At 37.1% G+C, this 18563-nt stretch overlaps 2 protein-coding genes across 3 annotated transcripts in view; one reads left to right on the top strand and one right to left on the bottom strand.

The window, feature by feature from the left end:
- nsmce1 (NSE1 homolog, SMC5-SMC6 complex component) overlaps positions 1–18563 on the bottom strand; it is a 135014-nt gene that overhangs the window by 40849 nt on the left and 75602 nt on the right. The gene's annotated exons all lie outside the window — the stretch shown is intronic.
- LOC127509190 (uncharacterized) lies at positions 1947–17230 on the top strand. Of its 2 annotated transcripts, none has more exons than XM_051887736.1 (5): positions 1947–2106; positions 6396–6489; positions 6600–6666; positions 15945–16030; positions 16112–17230. In XM_051887736.1, the coding sequence occupies exons 1-5, from the start codon at positions 2040–2042 to the stop codon at positions 16902–16904; spliced, it is 1107 nt and encodes a 368-aa protein (XP_051743696.1). In that variant the 5' UTR covers positions 1947–2039; the 3' UTR covers positions 16905–17230. The 2 variants fall into 2 exon arrangements, with proteins under 2 accessions (XP_051743696.1, XP_051743697.1); XM_051887737.1 differs by lacking the exon at positions 6396–6489 and adding an exon at positions 2196–2289.

The following is an 18563-nucleotide window of genomic DNA, read 5'->3' as shown; positions in this document are numbered from 1 at the left end:
TGGCTTGATACCTTTAGGCCAAACGGTGTTGTAGTTTAATGGATTTACAGTTTTGCATTCATTTAAAGTTCCAAAATTATTATAAAACTTAATGCTAATTCCAAAAACAGAGCCTTGTGCAATAAAAGGGATATTTTACTATTAGTTTGATATCATAATGTCAGATAGTTAAATTGTTTAATTGATTTATAGGGCTAATTTATATATATATATATATATATATATATATATATATATATATATATATACAGTGGGTACGGAAAGTATTCAGACCCCCTTAAATTGTTCACTCTTTGTTATATTGCAGCCATTTGCTAAAATCATTTAAGTTCATTTTTTTTCCTCATTAATGTACACACAGCACCCCATATTGACAGAAAAACACAGAATTGTTGACATTTTTGCAGATTTATTAAAAAAGAAAAACTGAAATATCACATGGTCCTAAGTATTCAGACCCTTTGCTGTGACACTCATATATTTAACTCAGGCGCTGTCCATTTCTTCTGATCATCCTTGAGATGGTTCTACACCTTCATTTGAGTCCAGCTGTGTTTGATTATACTGATTGGACTTGATTAGGAAAGCCACACACCTGTCTATATAAGACCTTACAGCTCACAGTGCATGTCAGAGCAAAGGAGAATCATGAGGTCAAAGGAACTGCCTGAAGAGCTCAGAGACAGAACTGTGGCAAGGCACAGATCTGGCCAAGGTTACAAAAAAATTTCTGCTGCACTTAAGGTTCCTAAGAGCACAGTGGCCTCCATAATCCTTAAATGGAAGACGTTTGGGATGACAAGAACATTTCCTAGAGCTGGCCGTCCGGCCAAACTGAGCTATCGGGGGAGAAGAGCCTTGGTGAGAGAGGTAAAGAAGAACCCAAAGATCACTGTGGCTGAGTTCCAGAGATGCAGTCGGGAGATGGGAGAAAGTTGTAGAAAGTCAACCATCACTGCAGCCCTCCACCAGTCGGGGCTTTATGGCAGAGTGGCCAGACGGAAGCCTCTCCTCAGTGCAAGACACATGAAAGCCCGCATGGAGTTTGCTAAAAAACACCTGAAGGACTCCAAGATGGTGAGAAATAAGATTCTCTGGTCTGATGAGACCAAGATAGAACTTTTTGGCCTTAATTCTAAGCGGTATGTGTGGAGAAAACCAGGCACTGCTCATCACCTGTCCAATACAGTCCCAACAGTGAAGCATGGTGGTGGCAGCAGGGACAGGACGACTGGTTGCAATCGAGGGAAAGATGAATGCGGCCAAGTACAGGGATATCCCAGACGAAAACCTTCTCCAGTGTGCTCAGGACCTCAGACTGGGCCGAAGGTTTACCTTCCAACAAGACAATGACCCTAAGCACACAGCTAAAATAACGAAGGAGTGGTTTCACAACAACTCCGTGACTGTTCTTGAATGGCCCAGCCAGAGCCCTGACTTAAACCCAATTGAGCATCTCTGGAGAGACCTAAAAATGGCTGTCCACCAACGTTTACCATCCAACCTGACAGAACTGGAGAGGATCTGCAAGGAGGAATGGCAGAGGATCCCCAAATCCAGGTGTGAAAAACTTGTTGCATCTTTCCCAAAAAGACTCATGGCTGTATTAGATCAAAAGGGTGCTTCTACTAAATACTGAGCAAATGGTCTGAATACTTAGGACCATGTGATATTTCAGTTTTTCTTTTTAAATAAATCTGCAAAAATGTCAACAATTCTGTGTTTTTCTGTCAATATGGGGTGCTGTGTGTACATTAATGAGGAAAAAAAATGAACTTAAATGATTTTAGCAAATGGCTGCAATATAACAAAGAGTGAAAAATTTAAGGGGGTCTGAATACTTTCCGTACCCACTGTATAGATGATATGAAATATATTCAAAGATATTCACATATTGATGAATTGTAAAAATAAATAATAATAAAAAACTGTCCATACAGATGTCCAAAAAGGTGTCAAAGTTGTCAAATTCAGTGGGATTCTTTGAGATTGTGGGCACAATTCTCCAGCCAAACACCGACTACATTCTGACAGCAAGAATGAGCACAAACTATAACGAACACAAGATACTGAGTGACCAGAGCGCACCAGTTGAGTTCACCAGCCGTAAGTCTATCTATTTGGTTCTCAGAGTCATTCCTGCATGTGTGTTAATGTTCTTTAATAATCCTGATCCATCTATATGTGCTCCACAGCCTCATCTCCACATGATATAGTCAGAACGGTGGTTCCACCTCTGTGTGTTGGTTTAGTCCTCATCATTTCTGCTATCTTCATCTGCGTTTTGAGGTGAGATCTCTGTTTTGTGTCTCACCATATTTCTACATTTTGCATTTTTGCTGTTCCTTTGTGAATCCTTGACAAAGTCAGTTCTGACACACTTTACTTCCTCATTACAGGATGAAGAAAAAATGATGGGACAAGATCTCCAAGCCAAAAGTAGATGTCAGTTTTGGAGAAGAGAAGGTGGGAGAAAGATATGCAATTTGTTGGTTAACTATTTATTTTATCTTGAAATAGATATCTATGTGCTCAATAACCCTTTGTTTTTTTCATTTTTGTTTAACAGGGTCATATTTTGCCTCCTTCCATTATGAACTTCTCCACAATCCATGTAGAGATTCCAAAACTTGAATTTCAGGAGGAAAAGAAATTGTAAGTTTTCCCAAAAACTTCAGAAACACATGACAGACTAATTCTGATTAATAATCTCTCAACATGTTTGTCTCTCTACAGGATCTCAGCGTCATCAGTAGATACAACCAACGAGAAAAGTTCCCACAGTGTTGAGTCGGCGGCAGACGATTACGGCCAGGCCGGCTTTGATTCTGGTAGTGACAAGGAGAATTGCAGTTCGATCAACGTCTTATCACACGTCAAACATGCCCTAGATGAGGATTTAAAATCCTTTCTTTTTACCAGCAACACACCCAGCAATCAGGGCACTACGATGGTAGTCAAGAGTGTTGGTATCAGTTCCTCAAGAGAAAACAACCGTGCAAACCAAGATTCGGGCAACTGCACTGGCTCATCGGTTTTTAGCAACATGACATATTTGGAATCGGCCACTTATGATTCTTCATTCCTGGAGCAGCCGACTTGGGATCATTCCTGTCAGTCCGACAAGAGGGAGGATTTTAGCTGTGAAAACTCCTCTATGAGCGCTGATATCAGCAAGAGCCAGTTTAACTTTCCCACTATTGATGCTTTGGAAGATGGATATCAGAGCTTCAACAGTGTTGTGAACCAGGGAAATGATGCAGATGTTTGTTTGAACCGTTCAGATGATGTTGATTCTGATGAAAATTTCATTGGGAATAATATCATCACTTGTAAAAATCCACCTAATCCTTCTCTGTTGCTCCATGATGGCAGCGTCACACCAAGTGATGATGGATATCAAGCTTTTGAAGGCTTAACAAAGAGCACAGAAGGACAGTGGAGCACGAGCACCAGAACCGAACAAGCTCTTAATGAATGTGGAGCGCTGAAATTCCCCCACAGCACTGGCCAAGATCCCACATCAAAAAGTTTGTGGGCCTCTTCTTTGCATTTCTCACCCATTATTCAAATAGACACTTCCTATCAGTCTGTTTAGCTGTGCTGTACACAACTGAAACATTGAATTATCTTTGTATGTAATTTGTTGTTCTGCATGAATCACCCATGAAACTATGACCAGTAATAACTATCTTTAAACCTCGAATTCAAGTTACACTTTTAACAATAAGAGGTTGTACAGTGTCTTAAATGCCTGAAGAGGACATGTATTACCATTTTGACATGATTCTGTATGATTTTATCGTCTTTGACACTGAGTAACATTTGCTAATGTACATTTTAAATGCATTGTTATATTATTATTGCCATCTCAGTCTTTTTCTGTTTTTGCAAATAAATAAATAAATAAAGTACATACCAAATGTAGGTGTGGGTGACACTTTAAATATGCCATAAATGCCCCCAGGCTCACTTGTGAGCTATGATACAATATTTTGCTTTTATTATCATCTGCCATTGATGATTACATTTTAACCAGAAACCCTGAGATATCAGCCGCATCAAAACTCCAGAAAATGAAAGAAAGAAAGAAAAAGTGTTGGACATATATACCAAAATAACCAATTGTACCTACATATTTTTTTTTCTTCAAAAAGTGAAAGCGAAAGGCTTCATCTTCATTCTTTCTCTCAGGCAGAGATTTAATTGAGAATATGCTAGCATAAGTCTCATTTCATTATAGTGATGTGAGATTCAGTGCTGTAGTAATAATTACTAAATGAAATAACTAAAATATTGACACAAATAATAAAAAAAGACTTACAAGTAATATAAATATACTACAACCTAATGGTCAGTGAATATGTCCATGTAAATAGAAATAAACAGACATGAACACATTTAGTTCTTCTTTATTGAAATGTGTTAAAAACATCAAATAAACAAAAAAATGTTTCATCTTGATGGTCAATTACCAAAATTCAAAAATCAGACTTTTGCACAAAGAGGCTGAATCTAAAAACAAATACTTTTAATATGACACATAAATTATTGCATATCTGCAATGTAATGAAATGTAGGTTTTTGGTTGACTAGTGTGTAGCACAAATGTAAAAAGACATGATGTAATGTCATCCAAAGATGCACGACCATTTTGTGAAAGCTTTTTGACACATTAAAAACAGATCAAATACAGCGTGAACTACATTACACCAAGATATGAAAGCGTAACGCATAGGCTATTTTTTGAAAGAAATAGGTTTTTGATATTTTAACATTTTATCTCGTAAGACTGACACGCATGAGAAGATCATTGTGTTTTGTACATGACGGACACAATGTTTTCCACAGTTCTTCTGAGTCAGATCGTCCTTACACTGCTCTGCCAGGCGTTTTGTTATGGTAAGCTTTACATTTTTGTATAGAACTAAACTACTAATAAAGCACAGTCTAATTCTAAATCTTGTGTATTTGTACAGTTATCTTTGTGAGGAACAGTTTGCGTTTTACTCCATCGGGGTGACGATAAAGTGACTGAAGTGTGACCTTTTGGCCAGGCCTCACTTTCTGACGCCCATTTAAAGGGCTGTTTGAGGGATAAGACCAAAGTCCCTTTTAAGGAAAGTCTGTTGACTCGGCGTTATCAAACCAACTGTAAATTACTCAGAATATTATTCCCTATAAGGCACCATTGATAATCTAAAAATACCAAACTGATAATCTAAAACAATACCAAATTGATAATCTAAAAAAACAAGCCTTGTGCTGTCACAGACACGCCAGGCTCAACCATCACCCAATCACAGCGCACTCCTTCACCCGAATACTAAACACGCACACCTGCACCTCATCATCACAGCAATCACGGCACTTCAAAAGACACACGAACTCACACACTCACTGTCCGGACTCGTTAGCATCAAGACCTACCTACCCGTCTCCAGTGTGTTCCCAAGTCTCTTTTGTGATTCCTCCTCTCGTGTGAGTTCTCCTGTGTCTCCTTCGTTCCAGCCAGTCCCTGCACCCGCTACCTCTGCAAAAGAAAAGGACAGTATCAGTTCCATTACCATTACCAGTCACCTGCATTTACCTGTTCACTTACCTGCACTGTTGATACTCTCTTCTGGTTGTTCAATAAAACCCGTTACCTGCATTCCAGTGCCTCTGTCCCTTCTGTTTGTAACATGTGCCTTATAGGGAATAATATTCGGAGTAATTTGCAGTTGGCTTGATACCTTTAGGCCAAACGGTGTTGTAGATAGTGGATTTACAGTTTTACATTTATTTAAAGTTCCAAAATTATTATAAAACTTAATGCTAATTCCAAAAACAGAGCCTTGTGCAATAAAAGGGATATTTTACTATTAGTTTGATATCATAATGTCAGATAGTTAAATTGTTTAATTGATTTATAGGGCTAATTTATGTATATATTTATATATATATATATATATATATATGACTATAAGACCTTATGCGCCAGAGAAACAAGTGCACCGCCATCTTTACAGTATATATTTAACATAAATATATGCTAATTAAGCTTGAGGGCAAGTAAATCATGGGATAATTTTCATTTTTGGGTAAACTATCCATTTAAACTAACTTTAATCCATTTAAACTAATAATAATAAAAATTGTCCATACAGATGTCCAAAAAGTTGTCAAATTCAGTGGGATTCTTTGAGATTGTGGGCATAAATCTCCAGCCAAACACCGACTACATTCTGACAGCAAGAATGAGCACAAACTATAATGAACACAAGATACTGAGTGACCAGAGCGCAGCAGTTGAGTTCACCAGCTGTAAGTCTATCTATTTGGTTCTCAGAGTCATTCCTGCTTGTGTGTTAATGCTCTTTAATAATCCTGATCCATCTATATGTGCTCCACAGCCTCATCTCCACATGATATAGTCAGAACGGTGGTTCCACCTCTGTGTGTTGGTTTAGTCCTCATCATTTGTGCTATCTTCATCTGCGTTTTGAGGTGAGATCTCTGTTTTGTGTCTCACCATATTTCTACATTTTGCATTTTTGCTGTTCCTTTGTGAATCCTTGACAAATTCAGTTCTGACACACTTTACTTCCTCATTACAGGATGAAGAAAAAATGGTGGGACAAGATCTCCAACCCAAAAGTAGATGCCAGTTTTGGAGAAGAGAAGGTGGGAGAAAGATATGCAATTTGTTGGTTAACTATTTATTTTATCTTGAAACAGTTATCTATGTGCTCAATAACCCTTTGTTTTTTTCATTTTTGTTTAACAGGGTCATATTTTGCCTCCTTCCATTATGAACTTCTCCACAATCCATGTACAGATTCCAAAACTGGACTTTCAGGAGGAAAAGAAATGGAGGAAAAGAAAAGAAGTTTTCCCAAAAATCTCAGCGTCATCAGTAGATACAACCAACGAGAAAAGTTCCCACAATGACAAGGAGAATTGCAGTTCGATCAACGTCTTATCACACGTCAAACATGCCCTGGATGAGGATTTAAAATCCCTTCTTTTTACCAGCAACACACCCAGCAATCAGGGCACTACGATGATAGTCAAGAGTGTTGGTATCAGTTCCTCAAGAGAAAACAACCGTGCAAACCGAGATTCGGGCAACTGCTCTGGCTCATCGGTTTTGTATTTGGAATCGGCCACTGATGATTCTTCATTCCTGGAGCAGCTGAGCTGTGATCATTCCTGTCAATCCGACAAGAGGGAAAACTCCTTTATGAGTGAGTTTAACTTTCCCACTATTGATGCTTTGGAAGATGGCTATCAGAGCTTCAACAGTGTTGTGAACCAGGGAAATGATGCAGATGTTTGTTTGAACCGTTCAGATGATGTTGATTCTGATGAAAATTTCATTGGGAATAATATCATCACTTGTAAAAATCCACCTAATCCTTCTCTGTTGCTCCATGATGGCAGCGTCACACCAAGTGATGATGGATATCAAGCTTTTGAAGGCTTAACAAAGAGCACAGAAGGACAGTGGAGCACGAGCACCAGAACCGAACAAGCTCTTAATGAATGTGGAGCGCTGAAATTCCCCCACAGCACTGGCCAAGATCCCACATCAAAAAGTTTGTGGGATCCTCTTTGCATTTCTCACCCATTATTCAAATAGACACTTCCTATCAGTCTGTTTAGCTGTGCTGTACACAACTGAAACATTGAATTATATTTGTATGTAATTTGTTGTTCTGCATGAATCACCCATGAAACTATGACCAGTAATAACTATCTTTAAACCTCGAATTCAAGTTACACTTTTAACAATAAGAGGTTGTACAGTGTCTTAAATGCCTGAAGAGGACATGTATTACCATTTTGACATGATTCTGTATGATTTTATCGTCTTTGACACTGAGTAACATTTGCTAATGTACATTTTAAATGCATTGTTATATTATTATTGCCATCTCAGTCTTTTTCTGTTTTTGCAAATAAATAAATAAATAAAGTACATACCAAATGCAGGTGTGGGTGACACTTTAAATATGCCATAAATGCCCCCAGGCTCACTTGTGAGCTATGATACAATATTTTGCTTTTATTATCATCTGCCATTGATGATTACATTTTAACCAGAAACCCTGAGATATCAGCCGCATCAAAACTCCAGAAAATGAAAGAAAGAAAGAAAAGGTGTTGGACATACATACCAAAATAACCAATTGTACCTACATTTTTTTTTTTCTTCAAAAAGTGAAAGCGAAAGGCTTCATCTTCATTCTTTCTCTCAGGCAGAGATTTAATTGAGAATATGCTAGCATAAGTCTCATTTCATTATAGTGATGTGAGATTCAGTGCTGTAGTAATAATTACCAAATTAAATAACTAAAATATTGACACAAATTATAAAAAAAGACTTACAAGTAATAAAAATATACTACAACCTAATGGTCAGTGAATATGTCCATGTAAATAGAAATAAACAGACATGAACACATTTAGTTTTTCTTTATTGAAATGTGTTAAAAACATCAAATAAACAAAAAAAATTTTCTTTTGCACAAAGAGGCTGAATCTAAAAACAAATACTTTTAATATGACACACAAATTATTGCATATCTGCAATGTAATGAAATGTTGACTAGTGTGTAGCACAAATGTAAAAAGACATGATGTAATGTCATCCAAAGATGCACGACCATTTTGTGAAAGCTTTTTGACACATTAAAAACAGATCAAATACAGCGTGAACTACATTACACCAAGATATGAAAGCGTAACGCATAGGCTATTTTTTGAAAGAAATAGGTTTTTGATATTTTAACATTTTATCTCGTAAGACTGACATGCATGAGAAGATAACTGTGTTTTGTACATGACGGACACAATGTTTTCCACAGTTCTTCTGAGTCAGATCGTCCTTACACTGCTCTGCCAGGCGTTTTGTTATGGTAAGCTTTACATTTTTGTATAGAACTAAACTACTAATAAAGCACAGTCTAATTCTAAATCTTGTGTATTTGTACAGTTATCTTTGTGAGGAACAGTTTGCGTTTTACTCAATCGGGGGAACGATAAAGTGACTGAAGTGTGACCTTTTGGCCAGGCCTCACTTTCTGACACCCATTTAAAGGGCTGTTTGAGGGATAAGACCAAAGCCCCTTTTAAGGAAAGTCTGTTGACTCAGCGTTATCAAACCAACTGTAAATTACTCAGAACATTATTCCCTATAAGGCACTATTGATAATCTAAAAATACCAAATTGATAATCTAAAAAAACAAGCCTTGTGCCTTATAGGGCATTATTATTTTTTTATGGATGGATGCATTATTTTTGGCTTCAAAACGCGGCCCCCATTCACAACCATTATAAACCTTGGAGGACTAAGGATATTTTTAAATACATATCTGGTAACACTTCAGTATAGGGAACACATATTCACTATTAACTATGACTTTTCCCTCAATAAACGCCTAATTTACTGCTTATTAATAATTAGTAAGTTTGTTGTTAAGTTTAGGTATTGGGTAGGATTAAGAATGTAGAATAAGGTCATGCAGAATAAGGCATTAATATGTGCTTAATAAGTACTAATAAATAGCCAATATTCCAGTAATATGCATGCTAATAAGCAACTAGTTAAAAGACCCTAAAATAAAGTGTTACCACATATCTGATTGTGTTAATCTGAAAGAAAATACACCGCGTTCCAAATTATTATGCAAGTGACATATCAGTAAGATTTCACTACAATAAACATTCAGATTTTTAGATTCAGTTTTTCTAAGAAAATGTTTGTTTGCTTATTTATCCATGTCTTTTTAGATAACTGGTATCAATCTCAGACAAAATAATTTGCCAGGTCTATGGAAACCCTACTTAGAGGTTGTTCCACATTATTAATCAAGTCACAGTTCTCATGCAATATGGGGAGGAAGAAAGATCTTTTTGAAGATGAAAAGCATGAAATGGTCCAATGTCGTGCAAAAGGCATGAAAACAAATAATATTGTGTGAAAATTGAATGGAGATTATCAAATTATCATAAGATTTGTGAGTGATTTAGAGCACAGCAGAACTCGGTCAGATAAAGGCTTATTAATGAAAGTTCCTGTCAAAAGAATGAATTGTATTAAAAGGGCAGCTATAAAAAAAGCCAGTGTTGAGCAGCAAACAGGTATTTGAAGCTGCTGGTGTCTCTGGAGTCTCAAGAAGCTCTCCATGCAGACTGTCCGTTGTGCATAAAGATGCATTTCAGCCACCCCTAACCAAACCTCACAAAGAGAAACATTTACAGTGGGTGTAGAAATACATTTTCAAACAGTTTTATTGCTGTGGTGTTTTTGTTTTTTTTTGTTTTTTTTGCAGCATGGGATAGTGCATAGTGCATTGTATTTAAGAAAGCGTTATCCTTCTTTTTATACCATAACTGAAAATGGCCAGTTATGAACTCCACATATCTTGCAGAAGTCATTTTGACACCCTCAGAGACCCTAAAGGGACCTTCCATCTCACTTCCCAATATTCCAGCCCAAATCATCACCCGCCAGCCTCCTGCTGACGTCACAGTCTTGTTGGAACGTGGTGGCCATTCACCAACCATCCAGAAATCCATCCATTTAGACCATCCATTGTAGTACGGCATTCGTCAGTGAATAAAACTATTTAAAAATATTTGTACACCCACTGTAAATGTTTCTCTTTGTGAGCTTTGGTTTGGAGTGGCTAAAATGCATCTTTACGCACAACTGCCAGCCTGCATGGAGAGGCTCTTGAGACTCCAGAGACACCAGCAGCTTCAAATACCTGCTGCTCAACAGTGGCTTTTTTTTTATAGCTGCCCTTTTAATACAATTCATTTTTTTGACAGGAACTTTCATTAATAAGCCTTTATCTGACTGAGTTCTGCTGTGCTCTAAATCACTCACAAATCTTATGATAATTTGATAATCTCCATTCAGTCTTCACACAATATTAGTTGTTTTCATGCCTTTTGCACGACATTGCACCATTTCATGCTTTTCATCTTCAGAAAGATCTTTCTTCCTTCCCGTATTGCATGAGAACTGTGACTTGATTAATAATGTGGAACAACCTCTAAGTAGGGTTTTCATAGACCTGGCAAATTATTTTGTCTGAGATTGATAAAAAGACTAAAAAACTAAAATCTGAATGTTTATTGTACTGAAATCTTACTGATATGTCACTTGCATAATAATTTGGAACACGGTGTAGTCATAAACACCTAGGATGGCTTGAGCGTGAGTAAATCATGGGATAATTTTCATTTTTGGGTAAACTATCCCTTTAAGTAAGGGATAATCCACGGCTAGACATGCATTAAAGGATTTTAATGCACAACGTAGAGGCGAAGAACCACCCGACGCAAAGCGGTTTATACCTTGGTTATTTGCCAAGTTAAAAACAAGTTAAAGGAAAACTCCACTTTTTTTGAAAATAGGCTTATTTTCCAAGTCCCCTAGAGTTAAACAGTTGAGTTTTACCGTTTTCTAATCCATTCAGCCGATCTCTGGGTCTGGCGGTACCACTTTTAGCATAGCTTAGCATAGTTCATTGAATCTGATTAGACCGTTAGCATCTCCTTAAAAAAAGACCAAAGAGTTTTAATATTTTTCCTATTTAAAACTTGACTCTTCTGTAGTTACATCGTGTACTAAGACCGACGGAAAATGAAAAGTTGCAATTTTCTAGGCCGATATGGCGCAATAATATAACGCAGCGCCTGTGACCCCCTGTTTGCACAGGTTGCCTTGCAACCATGGAGACATTTGTGAGAGGCGCTGTGTAATATCATTGCGCCTGCTGCACCCATGGTACGGCAGCAAAGTTCCTTGATTATTACGCTGGAATGAGAGTATAGTTCCTAGCCATATCGGCCTAGAAAATCGCAACTTTTCATTTTCCGTCTGTCTTAGTACACGATGTAACTACAGAAGAGTCAAGTTTTAAATAGGAAAAATATCGAAACTCTTTGGTCATTTTTGAGCGAGATGCTAACGGTCTAATCAGATTCAATGAACTATGCTAAGCTATGCTAAAAGTGGTACCGCCAGACCTGGAGACCGGCTGAATGGATTCAAAAACGGTAAAACTCAACTGTTTAACTCTAGGGGAGTTGGAAAATGAGCATATTTTCAAAAAAAGTGGAGTGTTCCTTTAAAGCTGTAACTGATGTTTACAGTGTATTTTTTTAAAATGACGGGGTATTTTCTTAAGTTACGGCTCGTTAGTTCTAGCACTCCATCCGCTTTAAATAGAGCCATCGGATTGCTTTTATTTTAATGAATTATCACATTTATTTAAATTCATTATTAAAAGAGAGAGACAGAGAACTGAAAGAGAAAGATCAGCGAGAGAGAGAGAGAGAAAGAGAGAGAGAGATGCGTGCGCGAGTTACCAGCACTGTGTGCGTTTCTTCTTTAAAGTCTACAGTCTGAAGTCCCCTCGTTGCTTAAGCATATAACTAACATAGGCTAACTTAATGATTATTTAATGGATATATTAAAATTATTTACGAATGACAGGTAACACTGACAGTGATAAGGCAATCTTTATTTGAACTAATCAAATCATTTATTTAAATGAATTATGTAGAGTGTGAAATAAAACCGGTGTCTCTAACCAGTTTACTATAAATATAAAGACACATTACATTTATTGAAATGCATTAAATTAAATGAAAAAAAAAAAAAAAAAATCAAACAGTTGGAAATTTCGTTTGGGGATTGTTTTACTCATCATTATAGCCTACTAATTGATGTTAAACTCAACATTTCCATTTATCGTGAAATTAGACATGGAAAAGGGTAGGGTTATTTAAGGTTTAGGCTTGGAGGTGAAATTATGTTTCGCTTTGCTTGTTGAGGTTCTAGATGTCAGTATGTCACTCCATGCCCTCCTCTCTGACAAAGATGGGGCCCAATATGACCACAAACTCGCCTCGCATCGGTGGCCTGTCACTGGCATGATCTGGCGACTTTCTAGTCCTGCATCAGAGAGTCGTCCAACGGCAGTGCTCCACAAACTATGGTTTGTGTACATTTGTGAGATCCCTTCCACCTGAACAACAAGAATTTAAAGTATACAATTTAGATTTGGAAAATAATATAAACACAGTTTAAATTCATGGGCAAAAACGAAATATCTATTATCAACCTCTTCACAAATATTTTTTAGCATATTGCCAAGGTAGTTGAGCCCCATTGGCTCCCTGGGGCTCAACAAGTTTGCACAGAGGGATGCGTCTCGGATGCAAATAGAACGCTCCGACATTTTCTGGACACTTTGACAGATATTTTTTAAAGCTGTCCACAGGACAAAGTGGGTCGCCGGGGCTCGCAAACATAAATCCTCGTAAATTTTCTCTATCCGATGGAGTGGGATCCTTGTGGTTTTTTGTCTCTGGGTTATGCCCCATGGTCAGGTACTCTTTCCCATTCTCGTCTTGCCGGAGAACGAAAGACTCTTTTGATAGGTTACGGTTTCCTTCTCTTCCCCTCCGTGCAAAACACAGCTGTATGTCAAACCAAACTTTTCTTACAAGTCCTGTAGGTGTGAAAGGGGAGAGTGCAGGTGCATTTCTAATTTTCTCCAAGTCAGACTCAGTAATACGCGGATGATGAACGCTGGTGTCTTTTCCATTTTTCCTGTAGCGCTTTAAAACTGATTTAAAGACGGCATTGCTTGACTTGAAGTCTTTATCACTTATGATGTTGTATTTTGTAATGTGACGGTTAATACCTGCTCTGAGACACATCAAACTTGCAACACTGTATTCGCGTCCAGCGGTAGACTGAACAGAGGCATAAAACTCCCACAAAGTCTCATTTAAAAGAGAAGCAGAGTAGGCCTCGACATCACAATTTATCTGTCTTTGGTGCAAAAAGTCACTGAAAGTGTTAACTGCCCATTTAGTTGTCTTTTTCGTACTGACCTCATCTTTGTTGTCTTCTATCTTATCTAGCTCTGCTGGTGTTAATTCTTTGTGCCGCTTTTTGTCATTCAATGTCTTCTCCAAGTCTTATATTTCATCTTGTGCCTGGGCCCATTTCTCAAAATTGCCATATTCACCATACAAATTAAACGATATGCAAAAATCATCCATTTAGCCTACCTAAATAAATGTTTTCATATGTCTCTCACTCTGTTTGCAAGTGTAACTGTGTTACTATGGTTACCAATGTTTATAGTGGCGGATTAATTTCGATCTGTAATCAAACTGACTGGAACTACCTGTGCATTAAACGGTTTTACTGCACACCTTCCAGCCAATCAGAATCGAGTAATTAAACAGACCAAGGTATAAACTAACTTTACTGCTGTTAAGGTGCTTGGGCTTGCATTATATCAATGAATGTCCTCAAAGATATCCATACAAATGTGTGTGTTTGTTTGTCACTTTCACAATTGTGTAAAATGTATAGCTCTTATACATAATATCTTTCCTCAAAAATCACTTTGGCACAACTTCTGAAAACAACGGTGAAAACAACTTCTACTTTGGTCATTTGTGATAGTGATTTCACCCTGTCTTTCATTCCCATCTCTAAAATGTCTCTAGAACCCACAGAGAAGGACTTGAAGTGTTTCAATGACTATGAGACAGAAATGAAGTGCAGTTTTGAGTCTGACGGTCTCATAAGTTGCTCTGGATACAAACTCAATATCACACGTAATGAAGCAGATGTGTAAGTGTTTGTTCAGTTCATCTGTAACTATAACAAAATGTAATTACTGTTCATTTAGCAATCAACTGACATGATTAACTCTTATATTGCAGGTTAAAAGAATATACATGCATCTTTGAGAGAAGTCATCACAGTCCCAGTTGTGAATGTAAAATTGAAGTCCAAGGGTTTGTTATAACAGAGATATTCACTACTACACTTCTGGAAGGAACAAACGTTTTATTAAATAAAGAATTCATGACAATAGACTTCAGTGAGTATAATTGTTGTCTATATGTTTAAGATTAAGTGAAATTTACATGTTTTTTCAGTTAAAATAAAAATAAAATGTAATAATTAACAATGAAATCAAATATGTGAAATAAAAATGTAAAATGAAAAAAAAGTTTCATCCAGCTGTCTGACACATTTACAAATGTGATTTTCATTTTCTTCAGTCAAACCGAAAACTCCAGTTTTATCAGTGCAGAAGACTGAAAATGGAAGTTATTCTACAAGAAATTTTGTAAACAGTTTGGAAATACATCTGAGATATAGGATTAAAGGAGAAGATGAAACAGTAAGGAAGATGACATATGATATATAGATGATATGAAATATATTCACAGATATTCACATATAGATGAATTGTAAAAATAAATAATAATAAAAAATTGTCCATACAGTTCTCCAAAAAGGTGTCAAATTCAGTGGGATTCTTTGAGATTGTGGGCATAAATCTCCAGCCAAACACCGACTACATTCTGACAGCAAGAATGAGCACAAACTATAACGAACACAAGATACTGAGTGACCAGAGCGCAGCAGTTGAGTTCACCAGCTGTAAGTCTATCTATTTGGTTCTCAGAGTCATTCCTGCTTGTGTGTTAATGCTCTTTAATAATCCTGATCCATCTATATGTGCTCCACAGCCTCATCTCCAAATGATATAGTCAGAATGGTGGTTCCACCTCTGTGTGTTGGTTTAGTCCTCATCATTTGTGCTATCTTCATCTGCGTTTTGAGGTGAGATCTCTGTTTTGTGTCTCGCCATCATTCTACATTTCGCATTTTTCCTGTTCCTTTGTGAATCCTTGACAAATTCAGTTCTGACACACTTTACTTCCTCATTACAGGATGAAGAAAAAATGATGGGACAAGATCTCCAAGCCAAAAGCAGATGTCAGTTTTGGAGAAGAGAAGGTGGGAGAAAGATATGCAATTTGTTGGTTAACTATTTATTTTATCTTAAAATAGATATCTATGTGCTCAATAACCCTTTGTTCTTTCATTTTTGTTTAACAGGGTCATATTTTGCCTCCTTCCATTATGAACTTCTCCACAATCCATGTAGAGATTCCAAAACTTGAATTTCAGGAGGAAAAGAAATTGTAAGTTTTCCCAATAACTTCAGAAACACATGACAGACTAATTCTGATTAATAATCCCTCAACATGTTTGTCTCTCTACAGGATCTCAGCGTCATCAGTAGATACAACCAACGAGAAAAGTTCCCACAGTGTTGAGTCGGCGGCAGACGATTACGGCCAGGCCGGCTTTGATTCTGGTAGTGACAAGGAGAATTGCAGTTCGGTCAACGTCTTATCACACGTCAAACATGCCCTAGATGAGGATTTAAAATCCCTTCTTTTTACCAGCAACACACCCAGCAATCAGGGCACTACGATGATAGTCAAGAGTGTTGGTATCAGTTCCTCAAGAGAAAACAACGGTGCAAACCGAGATTCAGGCAACTGCTCTGGCTCATCGGTTTTGTATTTGGAATCGGCCACTGATGATTCTTCATTCCTGGAGCAGCTGAGCTGTGATCATTCCTGTCAATCCGACAAGAGGGAAAACTCCTTTATGAGGGAGTTTACCTTTCCCACTATTGATGCTTTGGAAGATGGATATCAGTGCTTCAACAGTGTTGTGAACCAGGGAAATGATGCAGATGTTTGTTTGAACCGTTCAGATGATGTTGATTCTGATGAAAATTTCATTGGGAATAATATCATCACTTGTAAAAATCCACCTAATCCTTCTCTGTTGCTCCATGATGGCAGCGTCACACCAAGTGATGATGGATATCAAGCTTTTGAAGGCTTAACAAAGAGCACAGAAGGACAGTGGAGCACGAGCACCAGAACCGAACAAGCTCTTGATGAATGTGGAGCGCTGAAATTCCCCCACAGCACTGGCCAAGATCCCACATCAAAAAGTTTGTGGGATCCTCTTTGCATTTCTCACCCATTATTCAAATAGACACTTCCTATCAGTCTGTTTAGCTGTGCTGTACACAACTGAAACATTGAATTATCTTTGTATGTAATTTGTTGTTCTGCATGAATCACCCATGAAACTATGACCAGTAATAACTATCTTTAAACCTTCAATTCAAGTTACACTTTTAACAATAAGAGGTTGTACAGTGTCTTAAATGCCTGAAGAGGACATGTATTACCATTTTGACATTATTCTGTATGATTTTATCGTCTTTGACATTGAGTAACTGTCACGGAGTCACAGCCGACACACTATAAAGACTCTCACTCTCTGCACTTCAGTGTCTGGTCTCGTCTAACATACCTGGACTCCTTACCTGAGCATTTCGTATCCTCTTCCATCCACCTTCCTTCGTCTACTCTCCATTCCTCGTGAATCCTTCACCTGCAAAGAGACAATGACTGTTCCAAGTGACTGTTCCAAAGTGCCTGTTCATTTACTCACCTGCATTCTCTGTTTGGCAATGTCCGTGCCTCTGTCTCAATAAACCTGTTAATCACTAACCTGTCTGCCTCCGTCTGTCCTGACAGTAACATTTACTAATGTACATTTTAAATGCATTGTTATATTATTATTGCCATCTCAGTCTTTTTCTGTTTTTGCAAATAAATAAATAAATAAAGTACATACCAAATGTAGGTGTGGGTGACACTTTAAATATGCCATAAATGCCCCCAGGCTCACTTGTGAGCTATGATACAATATTTTGCTTTTATTATCATCTGCCATTGATGATTACATTTTAACCAGAAACCCTGAGATATCAGCCGCATCAAAACTCCAGAAAATGAAAGAAAGAAAAAATGTTGGACATATATACCAAAATAACCAATTGTACCTACATTTTTTTTTCTTCAAAAAGTGAAAGCGAAAGGCTTCATCTTCATTCTTTCTCTCAGGCAGAGATTTAATTGAGAATATGCTAGCATAAGTCTCATTTCATTATAGTGATGTGAGATTCAGTGCTGTAGTAATAATTACTAAATTAAATGATAACTAAAATGTTGACACAAATAATAAAAAAAGACTTACAAGTAATATAAATATACTACAACCTAATGGTCAGTGAATATGTCCATGTAAATAGAAATAAACAGACATGAACACATTTAGTTTTTCTTTATTGAAATGTGTTAAAAACATCAAATAAACAAAAAAATGTTGATGGTCAATTACCAAAATTCAAAAATCAGACTTTTGCACAAAGAGGCTGAATCTAAAAACAAATACTTTTAATATGACACATAAATTATTGCATATCTGCATTGTAATGAAATGTAGGTTTTTGGTTGACTAGTGTGTAGCACAAATGTAAAAAGACATGATGTAATGTCATCCAAAGATGCACGACCATTTTGTGAAAGCTTTTTGACACATTAAAAACATCAAATACAGCGTGAACTACATTACACCTGTAAAGATAACATCCCAAAAGCCTTCTGCAGCATGTATAACAAGGTATGTGTTTGTGTAATGTTCAGCACATTTTATTCATTGTAAAATGTAATGTAAAACTTGCTTCAGTCATTATTATTATTATTATTAAAGGCAATTAAATCTTAAAGGAGCCAGACTTACTAAACTGGTTCTAGAACATTTATTCTCATATAACTTTATACCTATAGCTATTACTTAATA

Source organism: Ctenopharyngodon idella, chromosome 3 (genome assembly GCF_019924925.1).
Source record: "Ctenopharyngodon idella isolate HZGC_01 chromosome 3, HZGC01, whole genome shotgun sequence".
In the NCBI taxonomy this organism is placed as follows: domain Eukaryota; kingdom Metazoa; phylum Chordata; class Actinopteri; order Cypriniformes; family Xenocyprididae; genus Ctenopharyngodon; species Ctenopharyngodon idella.
This window is presented reverse-complemented; position numbering and strand designations above follow the sequence as displayed.